Genomic DNA, 25,000 nt, shown 5'->3' with positions numbered 1-25,000 from the left:
TGAAGTGCTGCACACACACACACACACACACACACACACACACACACACACACACACAGAAAAAGTTAATACAGCCAAATACTGTATTCTTTGTAATCCAGCAGAAATGTCACCCAGTAACAAAGAGTCCTTTAATTAAATTACAGCCTCTGACTCTCGTCCCAGCTCAGAGGCTCAGAGCTCCTCCTTCACTGCTGTCCATCCCTCTTCTGCTTCTCCAAAATCTAGTACAGCCTTCTTCCCTGGACAGTGGAGACAGTGCGGACCATGCTTTAAGAAGGAACTGGAGGGTGGAATGGCTTAGGTTGTCCATGTTGGCTTCCCTGTGGTCTGTGCGTGAAGCCTTAACCCCCCCATTGGCGTGGTGGTGAGTGATGGACAAAAGGGAGGAGACAGGGTGGAGGTGGGTGCGTGTTTGGTTCGGGGCGTGGTCCTTCTCCTACAATTTAGTTATGTCATAGCTCCACTTAATACCCTAGATCTTAAAGAAACGGTGAAGGAGCAGGTGTCCCAATACTTTTGTCAATTGTTATTTGCTTTGTTGTCTGTTGTCCAAGGGAGAAAAATGGGTTCCCCTTCTGAGTCTTGGTTCCTCTCAAGGCGGGTTTTACCTCCGGCTCGTTCACTTGGGGCTCAGACCCGGATCTTTGGTTGGTGTGGCACAACAACAGATAACACCTCTACCTGTCAGTGAGCTGTATGGGTTTGATTCCCAAAATCCTGGGGCGGATTCTTACTTTCTGGTCCTAATTTTAGGACATAGGACCTCACAGGAGCCTCATAAAAGCTTTTACCATTGACTTTCTGGACCCGGATTTGCCACGTCTATTTGGGTCTAGAACACATTTTATTGGACTCCCTGCTTCAACACACCCCCTGTAACTCTGACAGGGCTTGTAAACGAGCTGATCAGTGGAATCAGGTGTGTCGGGAGCGGGGAAATCAGTAAAATGTGCAGGGCAGGGTGCCTTTAGGACCAGGCCTGAAAAACACTAGAGGGTTCAGCACTTTACTTTAATATGTTTATGTGGTTTCTGACACTGTATGCCTCCACTTAATACCCCACGGTGAAGGAGCAGGTGTCCCAATACTTTTGTCAACTGTTATTTGCTTTGTTGTCTGTTGTCCAAGGGAGGAAAATGGGTTCCCCTTCTGAGTCTTGGTTCCTCTCAAGGCGGGTTTTACCTCCGGCTTGTTCACTTGGGGCTCAGACCCGGATCTCTGGTTGGTGTGGCACAACAACAGATAACACCGCTACCTGCCAGTGAGCTGTATGGGTTCGATTCCCAGTCTGGGTGACTGTGCTGCGCTACACCAAGGCAAGGCTCCTAACACAGCATTGACCCACCTCTGTAATCTGAGTAAGCTCTGAATACTAGTGTCTTTACAATGGACGTCAACGTTAAAAGCTTTTATGAGGCTCCTTTGGGGTCCTATGGTGGCAAAATCAGGTCCAGAAAGTAAAAATCCGCCCCAGATTTTGTTCTTGGGGCGGATTCTTACTTTCTGGACCCAGATTTGCCACCTCTAGTCGGGTCTAGAGCACATTTTAGTGGACTCCCTGCTTCAACACACCCCCTGTAACTCTGACAGGGCTTGTAAATGAGCTGATCAGTGGAATCAGGTGTGTCGGGAGCAGGGAAATCACTAAAATGTGCAGGGCAGGGTGCCCTGGACCTGGACCTGGGTTGAGAAACACTGGGTTCAGCACTTCATGTTTATGTGGTTTCTGACACTGTACCCCTCAGTAGTGTCTATAAACATGGACTGAGGTACATCACACAGCTCACATCAGAGGTACTCGTCTTGATTTTTGAATGTAGCCGAGACTGTGGTGTCGTAGGACACGTCGTAGGCTCGTAGCTCCAGGTCCACCTGTCTCAGTCCATTAGCTGTAGGAGGGGGAAACTGTGTAGACCTGTGTGGACGTCACGGCTTTCCATGCATTCGGCCTTCGCGTAACATCCTACCTCAAGCCTCCGATGTACTTCTGCTTCTCAAAGACGGTGATGTTGTCGTAGCCCAGGCGGGCCAGAAAGGAGGCGCAGCTGACGCTGGCAGGGCCGCAGCCAATCAGAGCGATTTTAGAGTGGAAACCTTCAGGCATCTGCTCAGGAGGAAGGAGATCAGGGTTTCTGATCTGAGGAATCCGCATCTTACTGAACACCTGAGGAAAGAAAGATCAGTGATTGGTCCTGGCTCCGCCCACATTGCCGCATATTCTGTCATGGCGACTGTTGCTAGGTTGGACGAGCTTTAAAGTTACTGTAAAATCCCATTCAACCTTATGGAAACGTGAAGCTCACACTGACTGTGTGGATGCATTACGTGTCCAAAAGTATTTAGACACCACTTCGTTCAGCTGTACACCTAAAGCTTGTATAATCTGCATAGAAAAACACTGACAATAGAATAGGATACCATGGAGCAGCCATATGTCAATCAACAAGAGGGGTATAAAGCCCCCCAGCACTGAGCTGTGGAGCAGTGATGGAGTGATGGAGCTCCATCCAAAATTTCTGGGATGAGCTGAAGTGTCAGGACTAAATATTCAACATCAGTATCCAGCCTCACTGATGCTTTTGTGAGGCAGAATGCAACCAAATCCTCACAGCAATGTTTCAACAACTAGTTTTAAGCATTTTAAAATGAGCAGAGGCTCTTTCTGTAGGAAAGGGGGGCAGATTTCCTATGAACAGCGTTTATTAGGAGTGTAATGGGGTGTAAAACCATGGTACTGTTGGGGAGTGGATAGTGTGGACAGCAGGAAATTGAGATTTCAAAAGAAACAATGACTGAGCAGGTGTCCCAATACTTTTGTCCATTTATACGATATGTGTAAATAAAGCCTAAAGGGTCTTCATACCCACAGCTCTTTTACTAAAGCGGTTCTTCTATGGCGTTGCTCAAAGAACCCTTCGCAGCACCTCCTATTCTGCATAGAACGTATTACCTAATGATTCTACACAGTGTAGAATGTGTGTGTGTGTGTGTGTAGTAGTGCTGAAGGTGGGGTGCTGACACACTGCAGAGATCAGGGGGAGCAAGGTGGATTCTAATGACCCTCTCAAAGGGTTATCTAATCAACGGATTAATGAACAACCATGACCTTTGACGCTGGATGGGGAGGGGAACCGGCGGCTCTGCGGTGACACACACCACGTGTGAGAGGGGAGCGGCTAACAGAAAGATTTTACAGCTCTGATTAGGACTGCAGGCTTCTCCCAGGCTGGAGACTGGGAAAACAAAACAATGAGGAAGGTGCTGTTGGTGGTCATTAGAGAGGACAGCAGTGGAGCTGGCCAGTGGAGCCGACCAAAAACCGCCAAAAACTACAAATAAACCCAAAGCAAACAAGCAAGACTGGCCAAATTGCAAGCGGCGCTGCTCAGAAAGCTCCACAAAAAGACCAGATCGGTCCTGAAGTCGGCAGTTCTCCGCTGAAACGTAATCCAGGGTCTTTTTATGTTATCTGATCCGTCTGATTACAGCCCTTGCTGTTGCTGAGTAACAACAACCCTTTTACTCTAAGCTGATCAATATTAGAAATTAGAAAAGTTTGTGGACACCCTGTTCAAATGAATGCATTCAGCTACTTTAAGTTGCACCCATTGCTGCTGACACAGATGTGCAAATGCACACACACAAACACACAGTTACACACTTAGACCCTGTAAAAAAAGTGCTGCCAATAGAATAGGACTCTATGGAGCAAATATGGGGCCCCATGCTGTCTAATGCCTTAATGGGCAAGAGGGGTTTAAAGCCCCCCAGCATTGAGCTGTGGAGCAGTGGAGGAACTGTGTTCTGTGCAGTACTTTTGGGATTAGTTTGGTAGTTAGGGATGAGGCGGGTGGTGAGGGTCAACCAATCTTTTTGAATACCCTTGATTTTGGAAGAAACAAGGGGCAATGAATGAGCAGGTGTCCCAAAACTTTTGTCCAAAAAGTATATCATTAAACATCTGAGGTCATACTGTGTTTCTGTGAAGAACTTGTAACGTTCTGCTGGTTAAAAGATTAAAATGCAGATGAAAGTCTTTGGGTGAGCTATAAAGGAGCCCAAGAATGGAAAACTTTATAGTAATAGTTGGATAATAATAACGAGAGTTCGGGATATGGAGATGATGAACTCTGAACCTCAAACACTGCTTCAAAAGCACTTCCAGCAGAACCACAAACAGAGCTGTAAAACAGGCCGATTCCAAAACCCCAAAACTGTTACATCACAGTCTTGATGTTCACACCACCAACATTTACAGAAACCCTGCCCACTAACGAAATCCCTGATAGCCAGAGCTGTGACACAGTCAAAGGCAAAGTAGAAGATGGTGTTGCTGATCCGTTTAGCTTCAGTTATCCCAGGATGAACATCACCACCACACTTCGCTAGCTGTTGTGATCGTGGCGCTCAAATTCGGCAGCCGAGAAGTTAAAGAGGGAAGTCGTGGAAAGCACCTGTTGATAAAGAATAGTCTAGAGCTGGGGACGATGTTTGGTCATTTTTATCAATAATTTATCAATAGTTCTGATCAGAGGAGGACGGGTCGGGTCCCCCTTGTGAGTCTTGGTTCCTCCCAAGGTTTCTTCCTCCAGCTCTGAGGGAGGTTCTCCTTACCACTGTCGCCCTTGGCTGCTCACTGGGAGTCTTTGATCCTTCATGTCTTACGTTATTTCTTTTTTGTCTCTGTCTTTTACTGATTACTAATTATGTAAAGCTGCTTTGTGACGACAACTGTTGTAAAAAGCTCTACAAATAAATTTGACTTTACTTGACTTGACTTGACTAAAATCTAACCCTAGCCAATTAGGATCATCTCTTCATTTCTCACCCCACAGCAATGCTGTCTGGTAAGACAACAATAATAAATAATGACAAGAAAAGTTATAAAATGTTATAAAATGTTCTTTTTACAGTGCTAAAAACAATGCTATGCATGCTAGGCTAGGCTAGGCTATGCTACGCGGCTCCTGTGAACCGCTGCGGTGCCGTAAAGTAGTCAATTTATATTTATTTATTGTTGTTTTTTCACTCAAGCCCATAATAAAAGGATAATAAGTTCGGAGGTAAAGTAACAGGGTGGTAAATAGGCTCCTTATTTATACATCCAACAACGACTTACACACTCCAGACATGCACTATAGGGCACAATGCACACCACTACAGACTCCAGAATATAAATATTACCTCAGTAGCGAACTGCTGCAGCCCACCGATGTTGATGGGCCCCTCCTCAGAGGCGTAGAGGTTACAGCCCCCCACACACAGCTCAGAGGTGGGACACACCATGCCACAGGTCAGCCCCAGCGGGTTGTCAGACAAAATGGCCTTTGCTGCACCATAGTAATTCTACACCACACAAGAAGGGTAAAATGTCAAGACAGGTGACAGTTTTCACGGCTATAGGAAGGACTTACATAATAAGGGAATACAAACAATAGAAAAATTACTGTAGAAGCTCCAGATCTCATCAGATCAGATGCAGGTGAACATAAATCCAGTAAAAAGGAGAAACAAGAGAAGAAAGAAAGTAGTGAGATCTTGTCGGTGAGCTAGTCTGAAGAACAGAGCTCGGTTCCTCCAGATTTCTCCTGGACGCCCCCCAGTCCAGCCAGCACAGCATGGAGGATGTGTTCAACTCCATCATCATCAGCAGCAGCAGCAGCTCACCTGATTTACCATCATTAAGCCCTGATTTACCACCAAACCAGGTGTTGATCTGAGGAGAACTCTAAATAATACTAGACTCCATGAGAGAGGAGAACTTTGGAGATGTTCTAATGATGAACACAGTGATGGAGAACCTCCACCACTTTCTGTAGGAGTGTTATTATTAGTGTTTATTCTAATATCAGTGATTTATTGAACAGATAAGAGTACATTATACAATATGATCTATTATTATGATCTAATATATAAAAAGGATGTCATAAAGAACTAGTGCTGGACGATACGACCTCAAATCACCATCACTGAACATTTAACCTCGATTGCGATTAATGAAGGATTCTATAAGCTGCTCGAGTTGCTCAGTTGGCTCTATGTTTGAGGAGAACTCCATGTTGCAGACTGGATGGGGTGGAGTCATGTGACTACACATGCAGTAGTATGTTTTTAAGGGGACAGGGGTTAAAAAAGTAATTATTAAGTAATTATTAGTAGAATTAAAAAAAATTAAATAAATAAATACCCAACCTGGGCAAAATTACACTGATTAGAGCTTCTGAATGTCAGTTTTTATGAATGTTCATATATAGCCCTATAATGAGCCTTACCTTGTTGGCAATGCTGGTAATGAAAGATTTAATGTCCAGATCAGTGGGGCAGCTTTTCTGACATGGGGCGTCTGCACATTTCAGGCATCTGCGAGGAGCACAATTACAATTATTAGCCATGGCTTTTAACCTCTTAAAAAGCCTATGTATAAAGTCCCTGTAGTTACTGAGTAGGGTACTAAGAGGGTACAGCAGTGCCTTTACAAGTCTTTACACTCATCTCTGTCCAACATCAGTAAAACCTCCTGAAGCAGTCGATGCCAGGGGTGGGAAACCGAGGGCCGGAGTCCAGCACAGCTTGATTATTTTTCCAGCTCTAACCCACCGACTAAACCCGGCAATTAATGGGGGAGTTGATCCAGGCGTTCTTAAGCCGGGACCCCCCAGGACTGAGTTCCCTCCATGCAATAATGTAGAGTCCTGAAAGGGGTTCTTTGATTTAGAAAGTTCTTTAAAGAAGGTTCTAATAAGAAAAAACATCCAGCAATATAAAGATCCCTTCAACCAGACAAAGAACCAATCAGGCATGCAAATGGTTCTTCGAGTTGTCACGGTTCTTTACAGAACTACAGCTTTAGCAAAGAATCCTTGAAGGACCTTTTTTTAAAAACGATACATCATCAGGAATGTCTTTGAGATTTGAGAAGACATAGGGCCCTATCTTACACAGATTCTCATTGCTATCTTCCACCCCGCCAGCAGTCTATTTCCACTCGGTTAAACAGCAGCGCTGCTCGTGAATATCTCTACGCTGATGGTGGTCTCGAAATGAGGGGTGTTCAGGTCAGTTTCTGGAGTATTGCTGTGTATCTCAGCAGCGGAAAACACAGCAGGAGCTCCACTGACTGAAAACAGCCTAGACAGACGTTCGTCCGTCAACAGTCAGGCAGTCGTTGCTAACTTGGTAGTGAATTGTCAACACAGGCACGTGCAGCCCGACGCTCGTACACCCCCCCACGCTTTACATCACTGAAATGGCAACCCGCCAAGGTCAGTCTGACCGCACCTGGCTCTTAAAGGGAGCGGCGAGAGACACGCTGATTGGTTTATTACTGCACGTTACGCCCAAAACAAACACACCCATGATTCATTAAGGGACTCAGTACATGACTTTTGAGCGTTTCGAGCCGAGGAAGGCGAACTTTCCCCCTCGTTACCATAGCAAAGACACACCGACACGCCCCCTAAATCAAGCTGAACGGTGCACTGTTGACGGCTCGCCTAAAGATCGCCAAAATAGGGCCCATAGGCATCCGTGAGTATCGTATTCATTTGCAGAGAACCATTTGAGCATTCAGATTTTATGATAATGTTGTCATGCTTCCATAGAGAACCACAGCTTTACTACAGAACCCTTGAGGAACCTCATAAGGCCTGGCTTTCGAGGTCTATATCATATTTTAGTGTTGTTTTTATTCGCAAAGAACCATTTACACATTCAAATGGTTCTTTGAGTTGATTGAGGTGATTTAGGGAAGAACCCTTGAAGAACCCCAAATTTAGGCCTGGCCTTTTGAGATCAATAATAAATGAATATACAGTCACCTGAGAATTGCATTCATTTGCAAAAACAAACAACAAATTTTAAGCATTTAAGAACTTATTCTCTTGAGATCTCATGCCTCGACAGAACAAATACCGTACTAAAGAACCCATGAAGAACCCTTTTTAAGTGCACATCACTTCAAAATCATCAGGCCTGGTCTTTGAGATGTATATTAGAAACTGAGATATAGTAATCTAGGAATATTGGCCTCATTTGCAGTGAGTGCTAACTCCAGCGAGTCGATCTCATTTGGAAAATTATCAGTGAAAACGTCGTTAAACACTTCTGCGATTGAAGCCATCAGTCAATACGCCCAGACACATCCCTCCCGCCACACATTTAAAAGGAACAGTTATCAAATAGACGCTTTATTGGGGCAATCCAATACTCAGAGTGCTCCCAGGCAGAGCTCCAAACACGGGCAGGAAAGGACAATGCAGGACGATCTGTAATCAAGAAATTCAGGAACCGAGCAAGAGTCCAAAACCATTCGTTCACCTTCTTCTGCGCTTCTTCTGGGTCTGGAGCCTAACCGAGATCATTGGACATGAGGCAGGAATCTCCCCCGGAGCACCACAGGGCAGCACACCCACACCCACACCTATTCACTCATACCTATACTCTTAAAAATAAAGGTGCTGGTAATGGTTTTGTGAGCGATGCCATTGAAGAACCTAAAGAACCGTTCTCCTAAGAGATGTGGGCGTCAAAAGCCTTTAAATCGATAAAGAACATTTCTAACATAAGCCTAAAAAAGGTTCTTCACATTCACATATTTCTATAAAGCACGCTAAAGAACACTGCATGATATTTATTAAATGTCCAAATGTTTGTGGACACCTCTTCTCATGAATGCATTCAGCTACTTTAAGTTGCACCTATTGCTGCTGAGACAGATGTGCAAATGCACATATGCAGCCTGTCTAGTCCCTGTAGAGAAGTACTGCCAATAGAATAGGACTCTCTGGAGCAGATCAACATCTTGAACCTACTGGCAACATATCTAATGAATCGGGATGTCAGATTGTCGAAGTTCTGGGTTAAGAAATTTCTACTGGAATGCCCCCAGAGGTCGGGTTTCCTACTCAGGACGTCTGGAGAGCCCCAACAACCCTGAGCTGTGCAAGTCTATTTAACCCTCTGGAGTCTATAAGGGCATTTTTTTCTGCATATCTTCTTAAATTCGCCTTTAAATCCATTTGCATATCAGATAATACCTACATGTTTTATATCAAACTGTTCAGAACATAAAACATGGATTGGGTTGAGTTGAGTTGTGTTTAGTTGGCTTGAGTTGAGTTGAAGTGAGTTGAGTTGAAGTGAGTTGAGTTGAGTTGAGTTGGGTTGGGTTGAGTTGAGTTGGGTTGAGTTGAGTTGGGTTAAGCTGAGTTGAAGTGAGTTGAGTTGGATTGGGTTGGGTTGAGTTGGATTGGGTTAAATTGAGTTGAAGTGAGTTGAGTTGGATTGGGTTGAGTTGAGTTGGATTGGGTTAAATTGAGTTGAAGTGAGTTGAGTTGGATTGGGTTGAGTTGAGTTGAAGTGAGTTGAGTTGGATTGGGTTGAGTTGAGTTGTGTTTAGTTGGCTTGAGTTTAGTTGAAGTGAGTTGAGCTGGGTTGGGTTAAGTTGAGTTGAGTTTAGTTGAAGTGAGTTGAGCTGGGTTGGGTTAAGTTGAGTTGAGTTTAGTTGAAGTGAGTTGAGCTGGGTTGGGTTAAGTTGAGTTGAGTTTAGTTGAAGTGAGTTGAGCTGGGTTGGGTTAAGTTGAGTTGAGTTTAGTTGAAGTGAGTTGAGCTGGGTTGGGTTAAGTGTGGTTGAATTGGGAGGCAGCGATCTTGTCAGCTTTTTGATCTGGCGATGAGATGCAGTGGAAAGGGCAGAGTCTAGAGATTCAGGAAAGGCCTGAACCGCATTTCTACGGTTGTATTATCACAAAGATTTTAATAGAAACATCAAGAAACACCCCAGTCGATGCGGCAGCACTTTTGTAGACTCTGGAGGGTTAAGGTTACTCCACACAGCTGGAGGCGAGTGTGTCATGATTCAGAAATGCTGTTTACACAGGGATAATTGGTGGGCTATAAGATTTGATTGACTAAGCTGGGGTAAAGTTTGATTTTCTTTTGCCAAACTCTTTATTTGGGGGCACAGCAAATATAAAAAGGTCATCCTTATGCCTTGCACACCCTTTAGCGTTAATTTTTTTTCAATATTCTGCAGGTCCATGAGCTCTCTGAAGCACATTATAAGGATCTTTTCTGACCTTTCTGGATATTGAACTACCCAAAGGTTTGAGTCTACTTTTACTTGGAGATGATCTTCGTCTTTAGTTTTTCATTGGAAGAACTCCCAACTGAAACACACTTTGAGCCTTTGAGCAAGTCTTTGAGCCTCCATTGCAGCAAAAGCCTGTCTGGCCACGTTTCTCTCATGATGTTTAAAAAAAGATGTTTCAACCCATTTTTACACCAAGCAATTAATTATTCCCAAAAGGAAGACAGAAACAATGACCTTTGCATGTGGAAATCACTGTAGTCCAGAAGTAAGTCACTCTGGATAAAAGTGTCAGAGAAATGTTGGGTTGAGTTGGATTGAGTTGGATTGAGTTCAGTTGAGTTAAACTAAGTTGACTTGGGTTAAGTTGAGTTGAAGTGAGTTGGGTTGACTTGAAGTGAGTTAAGTTGGGTTGGGTTAAGTTGAGTTGAAGTGAATTGAGCTGGGTTAAGTTGGATTGGGTTAAGTTGAGTTGGGTTAAGTTGGATTGAGTTGAGTTGAGTTTAATTGAGTTAAGTTAAATTGAGTTGAAGTGAGTTGAGTTGCGTTGGGTTGGGTTGGGTTAAATTGGGTTGAGCTGAGTTGGGTTGAGTTTAAGTGAGTTGGGTTGGGTTGAGTTGAATTGAGTTGAAGTGAGTTGAGTTGAGTTTGGTTGGGTTAAGTTGGGTTTAAGTGAGTTAAGTTGAGTTGGACTGGGTTGAGTCGAGTTGTGTTTAGTTGTCTTGAGTTGAGTTGAAGTGAGTCAAGTTGAGTTGGATTGAGTTGAGTTGATGTGAGTTGAGTTGAAGTGAGTTAAGTTGGGTTGAGTTGAGTTGGATTGAGTTAAATTGAAGTGAGTTGAGTTGGGTTGAGTTGAGTTGGATTGAGTTAAGTTGAAGTGAGTTGAGTTGGGTTGAGTTGAGTTGGGTTGAGTTGAGTTGAAGTGAGTTGAGTTGGGTTGAGTTGAGTTGGGTTGAGTTGAGTTGGGTTGAGTTGAGTTGGGTTGAGTTGAGTTGAAGTGAGTTGAGTTGGGTTGAGTTGAGTTGGGTTGAAGTGAGCTGGGTTAAGTGGGGTTGAGCACAGTGATCTAATTAGCTTTTTTCCAGCAGCAGCTAGAAAGTTTTAAACTGCCATGGGAAACATAATCCTTCTGCCTCATCCACCTTTCTGCTTAGTTTTTCAGTGGTGCCCGTAGGCCTGGGTCTACTTTTACTCTGTGATGTCTGGCAGAGCTCTCAGTCTTGCACACATTGCAAGGCTTTGGGCCCAAGAGTCCAAAGCAATCATGGATTGAGAAACGAAGTCACCACGAGCTAAGAGTCCAAAGCAGCCACAAGGTGAGAGTCCAGCAGCAGCCACGGGCCGTGCCCCACTGAGGCTAATCAGGCAAGCCGTAAGGGGGACCGGGGGCCTCAGAGCAGGGTTGGACAACAGGGGCCGGAGTCCAGCACAGTTTGCAGATTGCCCTGCTCTAACAGAACTACTAAACCTGGCAATTAACAGGTGAGTTGATTCAGGCGTGCTTGAGCTGGAAAAGCAAAAACTGTGCCGGAATAGCCCACCCCTGCCTCAGAGTGACCCCATTACCTAAGCAGGGACTGAAGCTTCTGAAGCAATAAATATCCCTCCTGCAGTCTTGCTTCGTGCTCTTCAATCATGCGATGCTACATCCATTTCTTCAGTCACAGACGGAGGCGTAGCAGCATGTTTGCACGGGTATGGCTTTATTTTAATGAAACAAACCACGGCTTAACTGAGAAACACATAAAGAGATGCAGCATAGCAGCCAGACAAAAAGACACAAGACCAGACAAAGGCACACTGAGGCAAAAGAGTGACATACTGTGCATAACATCACTGAATGTAGTAAAACTCTATATAACATCAGAATAAACAGAATAAACCCTGATAAACATAAAGTATGTGGTCAGTGAGAGTGTCTACCTGTAAAACTCTATATGACATTAGAATAACACCCCCCAAAAAGGCAGTGGTCAGTGAAAGTGTCTATCTGTAATTAACTCTTTATAACATTAGAATAAACCCAAACAAACATAATATTAGTGGTCAGTGAGAGTGTCTACCAGTAGTTAACTCTTTATAACATTAAAGCACACCCTAATAGACATAAAGTCAGTGGTCAGTGAGAGTGTCTACCTGTAATTAACTCTATATAACATTAGAATAAACCCAAATAAACATAAAGTCAGTGGTCAGTGAGAGTGTCTATCTGTAATTAACTCTTTATAACATTAAAGCACACCCTAATAGACATAAAGTCAGTGGCCAGTGAGTGTCTACCTGTAATTAACTCTATATAACCTTAGAATAAACCCAAATAAACATAAAGTCAGTGGTCAGTGAGAGTGTCTAACTGTAATTAACTCTATATAACATTAGAATAAACCCAAATAAACATAATATTAGTGGTCAGTGAGAGTGTCTACCAGTAGTTAACTCTTTATAACATTAAAGCACACCCTAATAGACATAAAGTCAGTGGTCAGTGAGAGTGTCTACCTGTAATTAACTCTATATAACATTAGAATAAACCCAAATAAACATAAAGTCAGTGGTCAGTGAGAGTGTCTATCTGTAATTAACTCTTTATAACATTAAAGCACACCCTAATAGACATAAAGTCAGTGGCCAGTGAGTGTCTACCTGTAATTAACTCTATATAACATTAGAATAAACCCTAATAGACATAAAGTCAGTGGTCAGTGAGAGTGTCTACCTGTAATTAACTCTATATAACCTTAGAATAAACCCAAATAAACATAAAGTCAGTGGTCAGTGAGAGTGTCTACCTGTAAAAGTAGAAAGAACTGATAAGACTGGTGGATAAACTAGGTGAATACTGGGAAAACTGGGAATACAGGCCATCCGTTCCGGACAGCACTGGAAAAGTTTACCAAACAAATAAACACCTACTGCTCAGATAAACAGCTTTACAGACACCTTTTCTGAGGTATTCAAGATCCCTCTTCCGTACTGTACATATCTGAATGAGGTAAAAGCAACGCAGTGAACATCTGAGCACAACACTCCAACCTACGCAGATCATCAATATTATCATACAGATGCTGGTTTATTAGATTCTGACTGCAGCTTCATTTCAAAAAGAAAGAAAACACTGATTCTATTGTGGATGATGATAAATTGGCTTATGCCTAATTTCACCCTCATGTATTTCGCAGTATAATAGTACTAATAGCCACTGAATGCCTGTGTGTTCGGCTGGCTGTGAGTTATTCTCCCATTTCTTCTGTATATTATGTTTTGTATGTATTTAATAATAAACCTGTATAAGCAGATGATGAGGGGAAGGGGGGGGGCACAATGCTGCAATATCCCCCTTTTAACAAACATGAAATCAAGCTCGTAGACCCAAGGCGAGGGAAAGAGCAAAGACGGAGTCAAGCGCGGTGTACAGTTGCCAGATAATGGCGCACAGCACCAGATAATGGTTTGCCCTTTGTGTGGATTGAGGAAGGAGGCCAAGAAAAGCAGAGGAGTGATAAGTCTTATAAATACGGTTGACTACATAATGACAGGGAAGTCCATATTGGTAGACAACAACAGGCCCGCCTTAAATTATACATGGGATAATTTGACTCAGGCATATTAAATATTCATGTAGGGACAAAATGCATGGAGTATATTCCATTCATCTGCGTGGGGGCAGGTGAGACGTGCACCGCAAAGTGCCTGTGTCTATGTGTGTTAGGAACTCTCAACACCGCGAGACACAGACGACCAATATTATCTTTAATATGCGCTCCTCATGTTTGTTTGAAAGTACTCACCGGACCGCTGGGCTGCCCACAGGCACACTGGCCCGATGTTTGCGGCTCATCTGTCTGACCAGGAGCAGATGCACTTGGCAAATGTCAACTGAAAATAATGCAGAGGCAGAAGTCTTATTTGTTCTGGAGTCGTCGTGAGTCAGTGCAGTTCAGGGAAGCATGCTGAGGTCTGACTATTAACCTGTGGTCAGTGAAACTAGGACAGCGGGCAGGAAAACAGCCCTGAGGAGGCATTTAGAGGGAAACATACCGCACTTACATGCATTAGAGTTTCGAAGGACCCTTCAAAATAGATCCCCAATGGTTGTCTAGTACATTTGTATGGGTTTCATTTGCAAAACCGGCATAATCTTTACACAGCTACTTTCCATTACCACCAGCCTCTGTAGAGACTCTGAGCTCTGACCGGCTGCCCTGTATTGTCTGGCTTTCCTGATGAAGCAGTCTATAGCAGTACTATAAATTACTCTGTAAATTACTGTAAATTACTCTTAACAGTAAATGTAATTGGTTAGCTATTAAGTGCTTATTAGTAGTAATTTTATTAGTTGTAATTTTAAGTAACTACTAATTATTGAGTAATTGCTAATTTTGTATCATGTTTAGTAAATTAATATTCATTAAATATCCAGAGATTACTATATATAATGTTTAGTATCAACAGTAAACTATGAAATAACTGCTTAGAAAAGTTAGAAATAAGTAGTTATTTTAGGTAACTACTAACTATTGAGCAACTGCTATTAGTAATTTTATTAGTAGTAACTTTAAATAACTAATAACTATTGAGTAGCTGCTAATTATTTGCTAGCTGTGAATTATTCAGACACTATTTAGAAATGATTTAGTAAATTAATGGTCAATAAATATCCAGAGATTACTATAAATGATTCAGTATCAGTAAATTCAGTAAATACTAACTTATTAGTGGTAATTTTATTAGTAGTAATTTTATTAATAGCAACTTTAAGTAACTACTATCTATTAAGTAACTGCTAATTATGTATTAATTAAATTATTAAGTAAATTAATATTGGGTAACTACAATAAAGCTAATAAAGTAACTTAATTAAGTAGTAGCTACTAATTAATTATTCAGTAACTACTATATATTATTAAGTAACTTAGTTATTTACTTAAAACTCCTAAATAAAAAAACGACTCATTACCTACCATTTTAAATGAATATGTAACATCATTTGAGAACGATTGGTAAATCGGAAAGGTTTTTTAGGCTTATTCTGCATTTTGTCCCTGAACTGACTGAATATAATTAATATTAATATCTGTTTAATAACCTCTCACCCCTTTTTAATAGCCTACATTTATATAAACAGGTGTTTCACTGAAGCATCTTCTCAGCATTAACTATTCCCCATCTCAGCAGTATTAAAGATGAACTAGTATAGAGTATAGCACAGTATGGCATCATTAGGACAGCCTGGCTTCATTAGGACATGCTGGTATAAATAAATAAATAAATAAATAAATAAATGAGCGCTCTCCCTGTATGCCAGATATTAGAATGTTCTTTGTGGTGACGGGCGACTTGTTCATTATAGGTACATGTGATGTACACATGCATCATTTATTCCACATGCGGCTCGTCTTTTCCGCTGGGGCTGAACGCAGCATTTCAAAAGCAGTCTTTAACGATGCCGGAGTGTGATTTGCTGCCCGGCTCTGATCCTGCGCTCCTGAATTTGGAAACTTGTTCCATTATTTATCTGCATTTGTTAGCTGGCCTTATGCCCGCCTGTAAATGAGGCTCAGTGGGAGGTCAAGCTTTACGTGACCTCCGGATTTCACATGCAGCACAAGTCGTGTGTCGCTGCAGTATCAAAGGTCTGCATGGCCGTGTTAACAGAAAGCTGTCGGTATGTTAAGCAGGTATATGTTAGTAATGTGCCGCTAGCTGAACAGTGTGTGTGTGTTTGTGTGTGTGTGTGTGTGTGTGTGTGTGTGTGTGTTATGCCCATCAGCGCTGGCTTTACTGATGAGCCAGTGCTCTTGTTTTTGCCTACATTACATTTATTTTCAGGTTCAGTTCAGATTTATGTAAACTACATACCAAAGGTTGGGAAACACCTAAACCTGAGATTCACCTCCTTCTCAGATTAAACTTCTCATCCGACTTCCAGTTAAAAGGTTGCTAATGATGATGAAACATGGATACGGGAAACACCCAGCTTTAGGTTCATCAAAGCTTCTTTTCTTGGTATGATTGTCTCTAAAACAGTGGTGTATATATACAGTGGGGAAAAAAGTATTTACTCAGTCACCAATGTGCAAAGTGAAAAGTTCTCCCACTTAAAAAGATGAGAGAGGCTGTAATTGACATCATAGGTAGACTCAACTATGAGAGACAGAAAATCACATTGTCTGATTTAAGATTTCTGTCTGTCACAGACCTGTAACTTCTTCTTTAAGAGGCTTCTCTGTCCTCCACTCTTTACCTGTATTAATGGCACCTGTTTGAACTGGTTAACAGTATAAAAGACACCTGCCCACAACCTCGAACAGTCCCACTCCAAACTCCACTATGGTGAAGACCAAAGAGCTGTCGAAGGACACCAGAAACAAAATGGGAAGACTGAATCTGTAATAGGCAGCAGCTTGGTGTGAAGAAATCTACTGTGGGAGCAATAATCAGAAAATGGGAGACCTACAAGACCACTGTGAAGCATGGGGGTGGCAACATCATGCTTTGGGGCTGTTTCTCTGCAAAGGGACTAAGACGACTGGTCCGTGTACATGAAAGAATGAATGGGGCCGTGTATTGTGAGATTTTGAGTGCAAACATCCTTCCATCAGCAAGGGCATTGAAGATGAAACGTGGCTGGGTCTTTCAGCATGACAATGATCCCAAGCACACTGCCAGGGCAACAAAGGAGTGGCTTCGTAAGAAGCATTTCAAGGTCCTGGAGTGGCCTAGCCAGTCTCCAGATCTCAACCCCATAGAAAACCTTTGGAGGGAGTTGAAAGTCCGTGTTGCCGCCGACAGCCCCAAAACATCACTGCTCTAGAGGAGATCTGCATGGAGGAATGGGCCAACATACCAGCAACGGTGTGAGCCAACCTTGTGAAGAATTACAGAAAACATTTGACCTCTGTCATTGCCAACAAAGGATATATAACAAAGTATTGAGATGAACTTTTGTTATTAACCAAATACTTATTTTCCACCATTATTTGCAAATAAATTCTTTAAAAATCAGACAATGTGATTTTCAGAATTTTTTTTTCTCATTTTGTCTCTCATAGTTGAGATCTACCTATGATGTCTATTATAGCCTCTCTCATCTTTTTAAGTGGGAGAACTTGCACAATTGGTGACTAAATACTTTTTCCCCACTGTATATGGATATGGTCTGGGATGAACTACGGCTCAAAATGAGAAACTATGTAAGAAAATAAAGCAAAAGGAACAACCACTGAAAGGAACCAAGACTCTAAAGAAGAACTGTGAGAGAATGAAGAAGACTCTCTGAAAGGCACTAAGTAGACCCACTGAAAGTGTGGAAGACTCAGAAGAAGAAACTGTCTGAGAAAATGAGGAAGAGGCAAATCTATCTAAGAGCTTGAGGAAAAAACACTGAGAGGAACCAGGACTGAACAGGAGAAACTCTCAAGAGCATTAGGAGGAACCACTGAAAGAAACCAGTACTCTGAAGGAAAAACTGCCCAAAAAACCATGAGGAAGAACCACTGAGAGGAACAAACCCTCGAAAGAAGGAACTCTCTAACATCATGAGGAAGAAACACTGAGAGGAACTAACCCTTAAAAGACGAGAAAAAAAGAATCTAAAAAAGAAACTAAGAACCACTGAGAGGAACCAAGACTCTAAAAAAGAAACTAAGAACCACTGAGAGGAACCAAGACTCTAAAAAAGAAACTAAGAACCACTGAGAGGAACCAAGACTCTAAAAAAGAAACTAAGAACCACTGAGAAGAACCAAGACTCTAAAGAAGAAACTAAGAACCACTGAGAAGAACCACGACTTTAAAGAAGAATCTAAGAACGACTGAGAGGGACCAAGACTCTAAAGAAGAATCTAAGAACCACTGAGAGGAACCAAGACTCTAAAGAAGAAACTAAGAACCACTGGGAGGAACCAAGACTCTAAAGAAGAAACCAAGAACCACTGAGAAGAACCAAGACTCTAAAAAAGAAACTAAGAACCACTGAGAAGAACCAAGACTCTAAAGAAGAAACTAAGAACCACTGAGAAGAACCACGACTTTAAAGAAGAATCTAAGAACGACTGAGAGGGACCAAGACTCTAAAGAAGAATCTAAGAACCACTGAGAAGAACCAAGACTCTAAAAAAGAAACTAAGAACCACTGAGAGGAACCAAGACTCTAAAAAAGAAACTAAGAACCACTGAGAGGAACCAAGACTCTAAAGAAGAAACTAAGAACCACTGGGAGGAACCAAGACTCTAAAGAAGAAACTAAGAACCACTGAGAAGAACCAAGACTCTAAAAAAGAAACTAAGAACCACTGAGAGGAACCAAGACTCTAAAGAAGAAACTAAGAACCACTGGGAGGAACCAAGACTCTAAAGAAGAAACTAAGAACCACTGAGAAGAACCAAGACTCTAAAAAAGAAACTAAGAACTACTGAGAGGAACCAAGACTCTAAAGAAGAAACTAAGAACCACTGGGAGGAACCAAGACTCTAAAGAAGAAACTAAGAACCACTGAGAAGAACCAAGACTCTAAAAAAGAAACTAAGAACTACTGAGAAGAACCAAGACTCTAAAGAAGAATCTAAGAACCACTGAGAAGAACCACAACTTTAAAGAAGAATCTAAGAACGACTGAGAGGAACCAAGACTCTAAAGAAGAAACTAAGAACCACTGAGAAGAACCAAGACTCTAAAGAAGAAACTAAGAACCACTGAGAAGAACCAAGACTCTAAAAAAGAAACTAAGAACCACAGAGAGGAACCAAGACTTAAAACAAGAACCCCTTTGCTAAAGAACCTTTCCATCAAGGGAAGATGGTTAAAACCTATAAAAGATTCTTCACACTTAATTATCTCTCATAAACACGGTTCCTCAGTGTCATTGACCAAAGAACCCTTTGCAGCGCCTTAATTTTTAAGAGGTGTAGTTCCGGCCCATGTCTGCAGGATCTACAGGTTCCCCCACGTACGTTCACCTGAGTGCTGTTCCTCGTGTTCTGCTGTTCCTCAGGATGTGAAGACCTCTATTTCTAGAGTCGCTACAGCGGCATTCACGTCTCCGCTTAAAAAGCGGTGGAGCGCTGGAAGCCCTGAAAATGAGCCTCATCTTCACTCCAATGCCCTAAAGACAAACATTCCCGTTCGCTCGTATTTTCGGCTGCCGACGTCTCCGAGATGAAACAGAACCAACCCAAACTGTCACCGCAACAAGAGAACAGACTCCACACACACACTTACACACACACACACACTTACACACACACACACATACACACACTCAGCTATTAGCTGGTTTCAAGCCAATGTCAGCGGATGCTGTCAAAGCACTCAGTGCCTTTAATGTCTCTGAACCTGGTCCTGGATGACGTGCGGTGTGGAGAGCGGCTCCATTGTCGATGAGGGAGGTCAACTCAGAGAGACGGCCATCAAAGTGACCGCTCAAAAACTGGTAATAAAAGCCTGGAGAGGTGTCAGAGAGCGCGCCGAGAGGACATGACGGAAGACGAGTCCTTTCGCAGGCCCCGCTCTGTCAGCTTAATTACTTAAACCATCTTAGATACCACCAATTAAGGCTGGCGGCGAATCAAAGGGGAGGCCCATTCAGGCTGGAGTTAGGACAGCTTGGATGAAGGAACATTTTTAATGATCAATCCACCTTTATCCACCGCTTCTGTTCCCCGGGAAGAGAGGAGAGAAACGAAAGGAAGGAGCGGAGGGAGAAAAACAGCACTTCAGTCAGAGGTGTGACGGGGCATGGAATAATAAGTGGAGTTATTTCTCATTAGCGCTCGTCATCTGAACAATGCACCATCCTGCTTGACTTCACTCATCTGCGACGTGGGTTTGACAACAGACGCCGAAAAAGGAGGCTTTCAGCTTTGAGTTACTCACACTTGTGCAAAATTGTATCGGATAAAAAAAGAGAAGGAGAAGGAGAGCCAGGCCTGTGTTCACCCTTCAGACCATTAGTGCAGAAGGTGGACGTTCCCCCGCACACACACTTCCAGCTGGAACCTGAGTGTGAGGTTTTGATCAAGTAATGAGGACTTTTTTTTTTCAGACTTCAAGTTGTGAGGTAAAACTTGAAGTTTTCTCGAATAAAGCACAAACAAATGGCAACGGCTCGCTTTATAGAACATACAGTATTGACTCCGATCAGCCATAACATTAAGACCCTCTCGTGCCGCCAAAACAGCACCCACCCATCAAGGCGTGGGCTTGAGCTTGGGGCCTTCATCAGCATCAGTGAGTCCTGGGCATCCGTGACCCTGTCAACGGTTCACCGAGTCTAGTTCATACATACTGAAGACTGCATACGGGGAACACCCTACAAGACCTGCCTGATGTTTTGGAGATGTTCTGACCCAGTCGTCTATCTAGAACATCACAGTCTGGTTCTTATCAAAGTTCTTATCGAGGCGTGCCGACTCTATATAACATAAGAATAAACTCAAATAAACATAAAGTCAGTGGTCAGTGAGAGTGTCTACCTGTAATTAACTCTATATAACATTACAGGTATAAACCCAAATAAACATAAAATCAGTGTTCAGTGAGAGTGTCTACCTGTAATTAACTCTATATAACTTTAGAATAAACCCAAATAAACATAAAGTCAGTGGTCAGTGAGAGTGTCTACCTGTAATTAACTCTATATAACTTTAGAATAAACCCAAATAAACATAAAGTCAGTGGTCAGTGAGAGTATCTACCTGTAATTAACTCTATATAGCATTAGAATAGACCCAAATAAACAAAAGTCAGTGGTCAGTGAGAGTGTCTACTTGTAATTAACTCTATATAACATTAGAATAAATCCAAATAAACAAAAAGTCAGCGGTCAGTGAAAGTGTCTACCTGTAGGTATAGATTTGATTATAGGTAAACACTCTCACTGACCACTGACTTTATGTTTATTTGGGTTTATTCTAATGTTCTATAGATTTCATTACAGAATAAATCCAAATAAACATAAAGTCAGTGGTCAGTGAGAGTGTCTACCTGTAATGAACTCTATATAACATTAGAATAAACCCAAATGAACATAAAGACAGTGGTGAGTGAGAGTGTCTACCTGTAATTAACTCTATATAACATCAGAATAACCCCAAATAAACATAAAGACAGTGGTGAGTGAGAGTGTCTACCTGTAATTAACTCTATATAACATTAGAATAAACCCAAATAAACAGAAAGTCAGTGGTCAGCAAGAGTGTCTACCTGTAATTAACTCTATATAACATTAGAATAAACCCAAATAAACATAAGGTCAGTGGTCAGTGAGAGTGTCTACCTGTAATTAACTATATAACATTAGAATAAACCCAAATAAACAGAAAGTCAGTGGTCAGCAAGAGTGTCTACCTTTAATTAACTCTATATAACATTAGAATAAACCCAAATAAACATAAAGTCAGTGGTCAGTGAAAGTGTCTACCTGTAGGTATAGATTTGATTATAGGTAGACACTCTCACTGACCACTTTGACTACTTTATGTTTATTTGGGTTTATTCTAATGTTATATAGATTTAAATACAGAATAAATCCAAATAAACATAAAGTCAGTGGTCAGTGAGAGTGTCTATCTGTAATGAACTCTATTTAACATCAGAATAAACCCATATAAACATAAGGTCAGTGGTCAGTGAGAGTGTCTACCTGTAATTAACTATATAACATTAGAATAAACCCAAATAAACAAAGTCAGTGGTCAGTGAGAGTGTCTACCTGTAATGAACTCTATTTAACATCAGAATAAACCCAAATAAACATAAGGTCAGTGGTCAGTGAGAGTGTCTACCTGTAATTAACTCTATATTACATTAGAATAAACACAAATAAACATGAAGTCAGTGGTCAGTGAGAGTGTCTACCTGTAATTAAATCTATATAACATCAGAATAAACCCAAATAAACATAAGGTCAGTGGTCAGTGAGAGTGTCTACCTGTAATTAACTCTATATTACATTAGAATAAACACAAATAAACATGAAGTCAGTGGTCAGTGAGAGTGTCTACCTGTAATTAAATCTATATAACATCAAAACAACCCCAGGTAAACATAACCCAAGCTCTGGAAGATAATACATTGTTTTTAGACTTATTTTAGAGCCGTATTCAAACAAATAAACACTTCCTGCCCAAACGAACAGCTGCACAGAGCTGTAACTGACCCGCCCTGCACACACAGGGTAGTTCTCAGGTATAAGACTAAAGCTAAGGCTTGATTTCATTACAAACACTTCCCATTAAAAGCTAAATATTCAAGCCGCTTTTTTTTTTTGGAGTTTGATATGAACTTACTGCATCAATTACTGTCTCGGGGAGCCGCCGCCGCAGCCGTTAATGAGGAACACACTTCCTGACTGAGTCACACCAGAGCTGGAGGTTTGAGCCGGCGGCCGCCGCTCTGTCCGAGGCCAAAAGGCAGCGCCTCCCATGATGAGCCCACAGCAGCCCGCGCCGCTCACACTTTGATGTCTGACATTATTAGTGGTTAGAAAACCTGAATCTTTCATCAAATCTACAGCTCAGCACGGCAGGGGAGTCCCGTTTAGAGAGGGATTAAAATCAGCCCCCACATCTACACCGCTAATGCCTCCGACATCTCTCCCAACGTCTCTCTCTCTGTCTCTCTCTCTTTCACACACTCCCATTCTGTTTCAATCTCTCTCGCTCACTCGTGTGCTTCATTTTCACAATTCAGGCGTTCAGGCTTTCTCGCCCTCCTGTTTTTGTCCATACCAGCTCGCATCCATAAGCCGTTGTGCTGCATGTACACGTTAGCTTGGGTTCGAGCGTTAAATGCAGGACTTAGTCACCGACTGAAGCATCAAAGCAATCAAACAAGGCCGATCAAACGGGCCATCTGACACGTCTGCTTGATATGTGGAGTGATAAAGGCAATTACAGTGACAGCCTACTTCTCTCATGAAGTGAGAGCTTCCAGCGTCTGAACGTGTCATTAGAGCACCGCAAATCTATGGAAAGAATCTCGGGGGAAGATGTCATGTTGAAGCCATTTTTGCGATTTAAAGATGACAATGCAGTTCCAACCCTGAAATCTGCAGACTGAAACGCCTGTCAGAGTATTCCCATCACTCAGGCGCTCGTCACGTTCTGGAAAACATGTTGGAGAGTGTTCAACAAGTCGAAGTGCAGGGCTCTGAGTGGCTCAGCGGTCGAACGCGCTGCCACCGTGGCCCGCTCGGGGGGTCACAAGTTCGAATCCCGAGCCATGCTGCTTTGCAGTCAGCTGCTGGAGGAGGTATATGGTTCATTTTGTGCGTTCTGTACTGAAACCCTGACTGCTGAATACGCTTGGACAAAAGTATTGGGACACCTGCTCATTAACTGTTTCTTCTGAAATCAATGGTATTAAAAAGAATGTATCCTGCTGCTTTTGTGGGAGTAACTGTAATGTCTACTGTTCCAGGAAGAAGAAGGCTTTCTGCTAGATTCTGGAGGAGCTTTAATGTGGGGATTTGATTGCAACAGTGCTAATTAATGCAATTAACTCCCCAACTATAAAAAAAAGTAGTTCAAATCCCGAGCCATGCCGCTTTGCCATCAGGAGACGGAGTCTGAGAGAGCATAAGTGGCTGTGCTTTAGCTGGTGAGGTGGAGCTGGGGACCCGGTGCCAGGCCTAATGCCAGGCGTGGGCTAGCAGAGGGATATAAGGCCCCCAGCATCGAGGAGCTGTGGAGCAGTGGAAGAACTGTGTTCTCTGGAATGATGGATGGTGGAGCTCCATCCAGTACTTTCGGGATGATTTAGGGAGTTGGGGATGATGAGGTGGGGTGGTGACTATCCAATATCCAACATCCTGACCTCACTAATGCTCTTACTGCTCAATGCGATCAAATCCTCACAGCAATGCTCCTCCAAAATCTAGCAGAAAGCATTCCTTCTTCTTCTTCCCTGGACAGTAGAGACAGTTACTTCAACAAAAGCAGGAGAAGCTCTGGACTTTAGAAGAAACAATGTATGAACTGGTGTCCCAATACTTTTGTCCATATAGTGTATTAGAAAATTGTTTAATGTACTATATGTTGGGATTAGAATGGAAGAGAAAATGCTGCTGAATGAGGCCTCTTGATTGTAGTGGAGATGTGTGAGTGTGAAGAACCTTCGAAAGGACTAAAGAACCTCCACTTAAGGTTCTTTATCTACAGTACATAAAGGTTCTTCACTCTGATATCTCTATGTTCAAACATGCTTGTTTTTGTGAGCGCTACGCTAAATTGGATGACAAAACAAACATTTTTAATAGTTTTCGCTCTGCTCCACCGTCTAAACCCGAAATGAGTGTCAGCTCAGAGAGGTCAGAGTCCAGCTGGGTTCCTCAGAACTTCATAGGATCCTATGGAGAAAACAGGACCCGTGATTAATAACCCAGTTCCAGCGGCTGTAATGCTCTTTGAACAGTTTCCTTCAAAATTCTGCATTTCCTGATTCACTCCTCTGAACCCGGGCTAAATGTTACATCCCTAATTAGCTCACGTGTAATATTTGCTGCTGATTGCAGTGGAGTTTCTTCAGCGTAATTGGACGCAGGTGTCACAGCATGTTACTTTTCATTTTTCAGAATCCTCACCAGCAAAAGAAAAAAAAGAAAAACCTCATATCTGGATGGTTTAATGTGCGTGGAGCCCCAGTGCAAACTCCAGTCTCTCCAGCTTAACACTCATAGGCTTGTTTGCTTATCTGTTAGCAAAAAAAACAACCACCTTATCCAGACTTGTCTAAAGTTAGCTTCTTTGGGTTTGTACTGGAGCTATGAAGCTAATGTAGCTAACAGCCCTGCTTAAGCTGATCGAGCTGGTTAACTAGCTAAGCCCTTGACCAGCATGACGAGCATGACCTGGCTGACCTGGAACTGGTAGAACAGCGCAATCAGGCTGGTCATTCAGCACAATGAGCAT

The 25,000-nt window shown here is 42.4% G+C and overlaps 1 protein-coding gene across 1 annotated transcript in view; it reads right to left on the bottom strand.

Annotated features, from left to right (window-relative positions):
• dpydb (dihydropyrimidine dehydrogenase b) overlaps nt 1-25,000 on the bottom strand; it is a 236,856-nt gene that overhangs the window by 138,121 nt on the left and 73,735 nt on the right. The window contains 4 exon segments of the mRNA XM_072691448.1: nt 1-7; nt 1,971-2,167; nt 5,188-5,349; nt 6,276-6,363. The exon segment at nt 1-7 is cut by the window's left edge and continues 75 nt beyond it. Of these exon segments, the coding sequence (XP_072547549.1) occupies nt 1-7; nt 1,971-2,167; nt 5,188-5,349; nt 6,276-6,363 (454 nt within the window).

The sequence above is a fragment of the Salminus brasiliensis genome, chromosome 11 (genome assembly GCF_030463535.1).
Source record: "Salminus brasiliensis chromosome 11, fSalBra1.hap2, whole genome shotgun sequence".
Taxonomy (NCBI): domain Eukaryota; kingdom Metazoa; phylum Chordata; class Actinopteri; order Characiformes; family Bryconidae; genus Salminus; species Salminus brasiliensis.
This window is presented reverse-complemented; position numbering and strand designations above follow the sequence as displayed.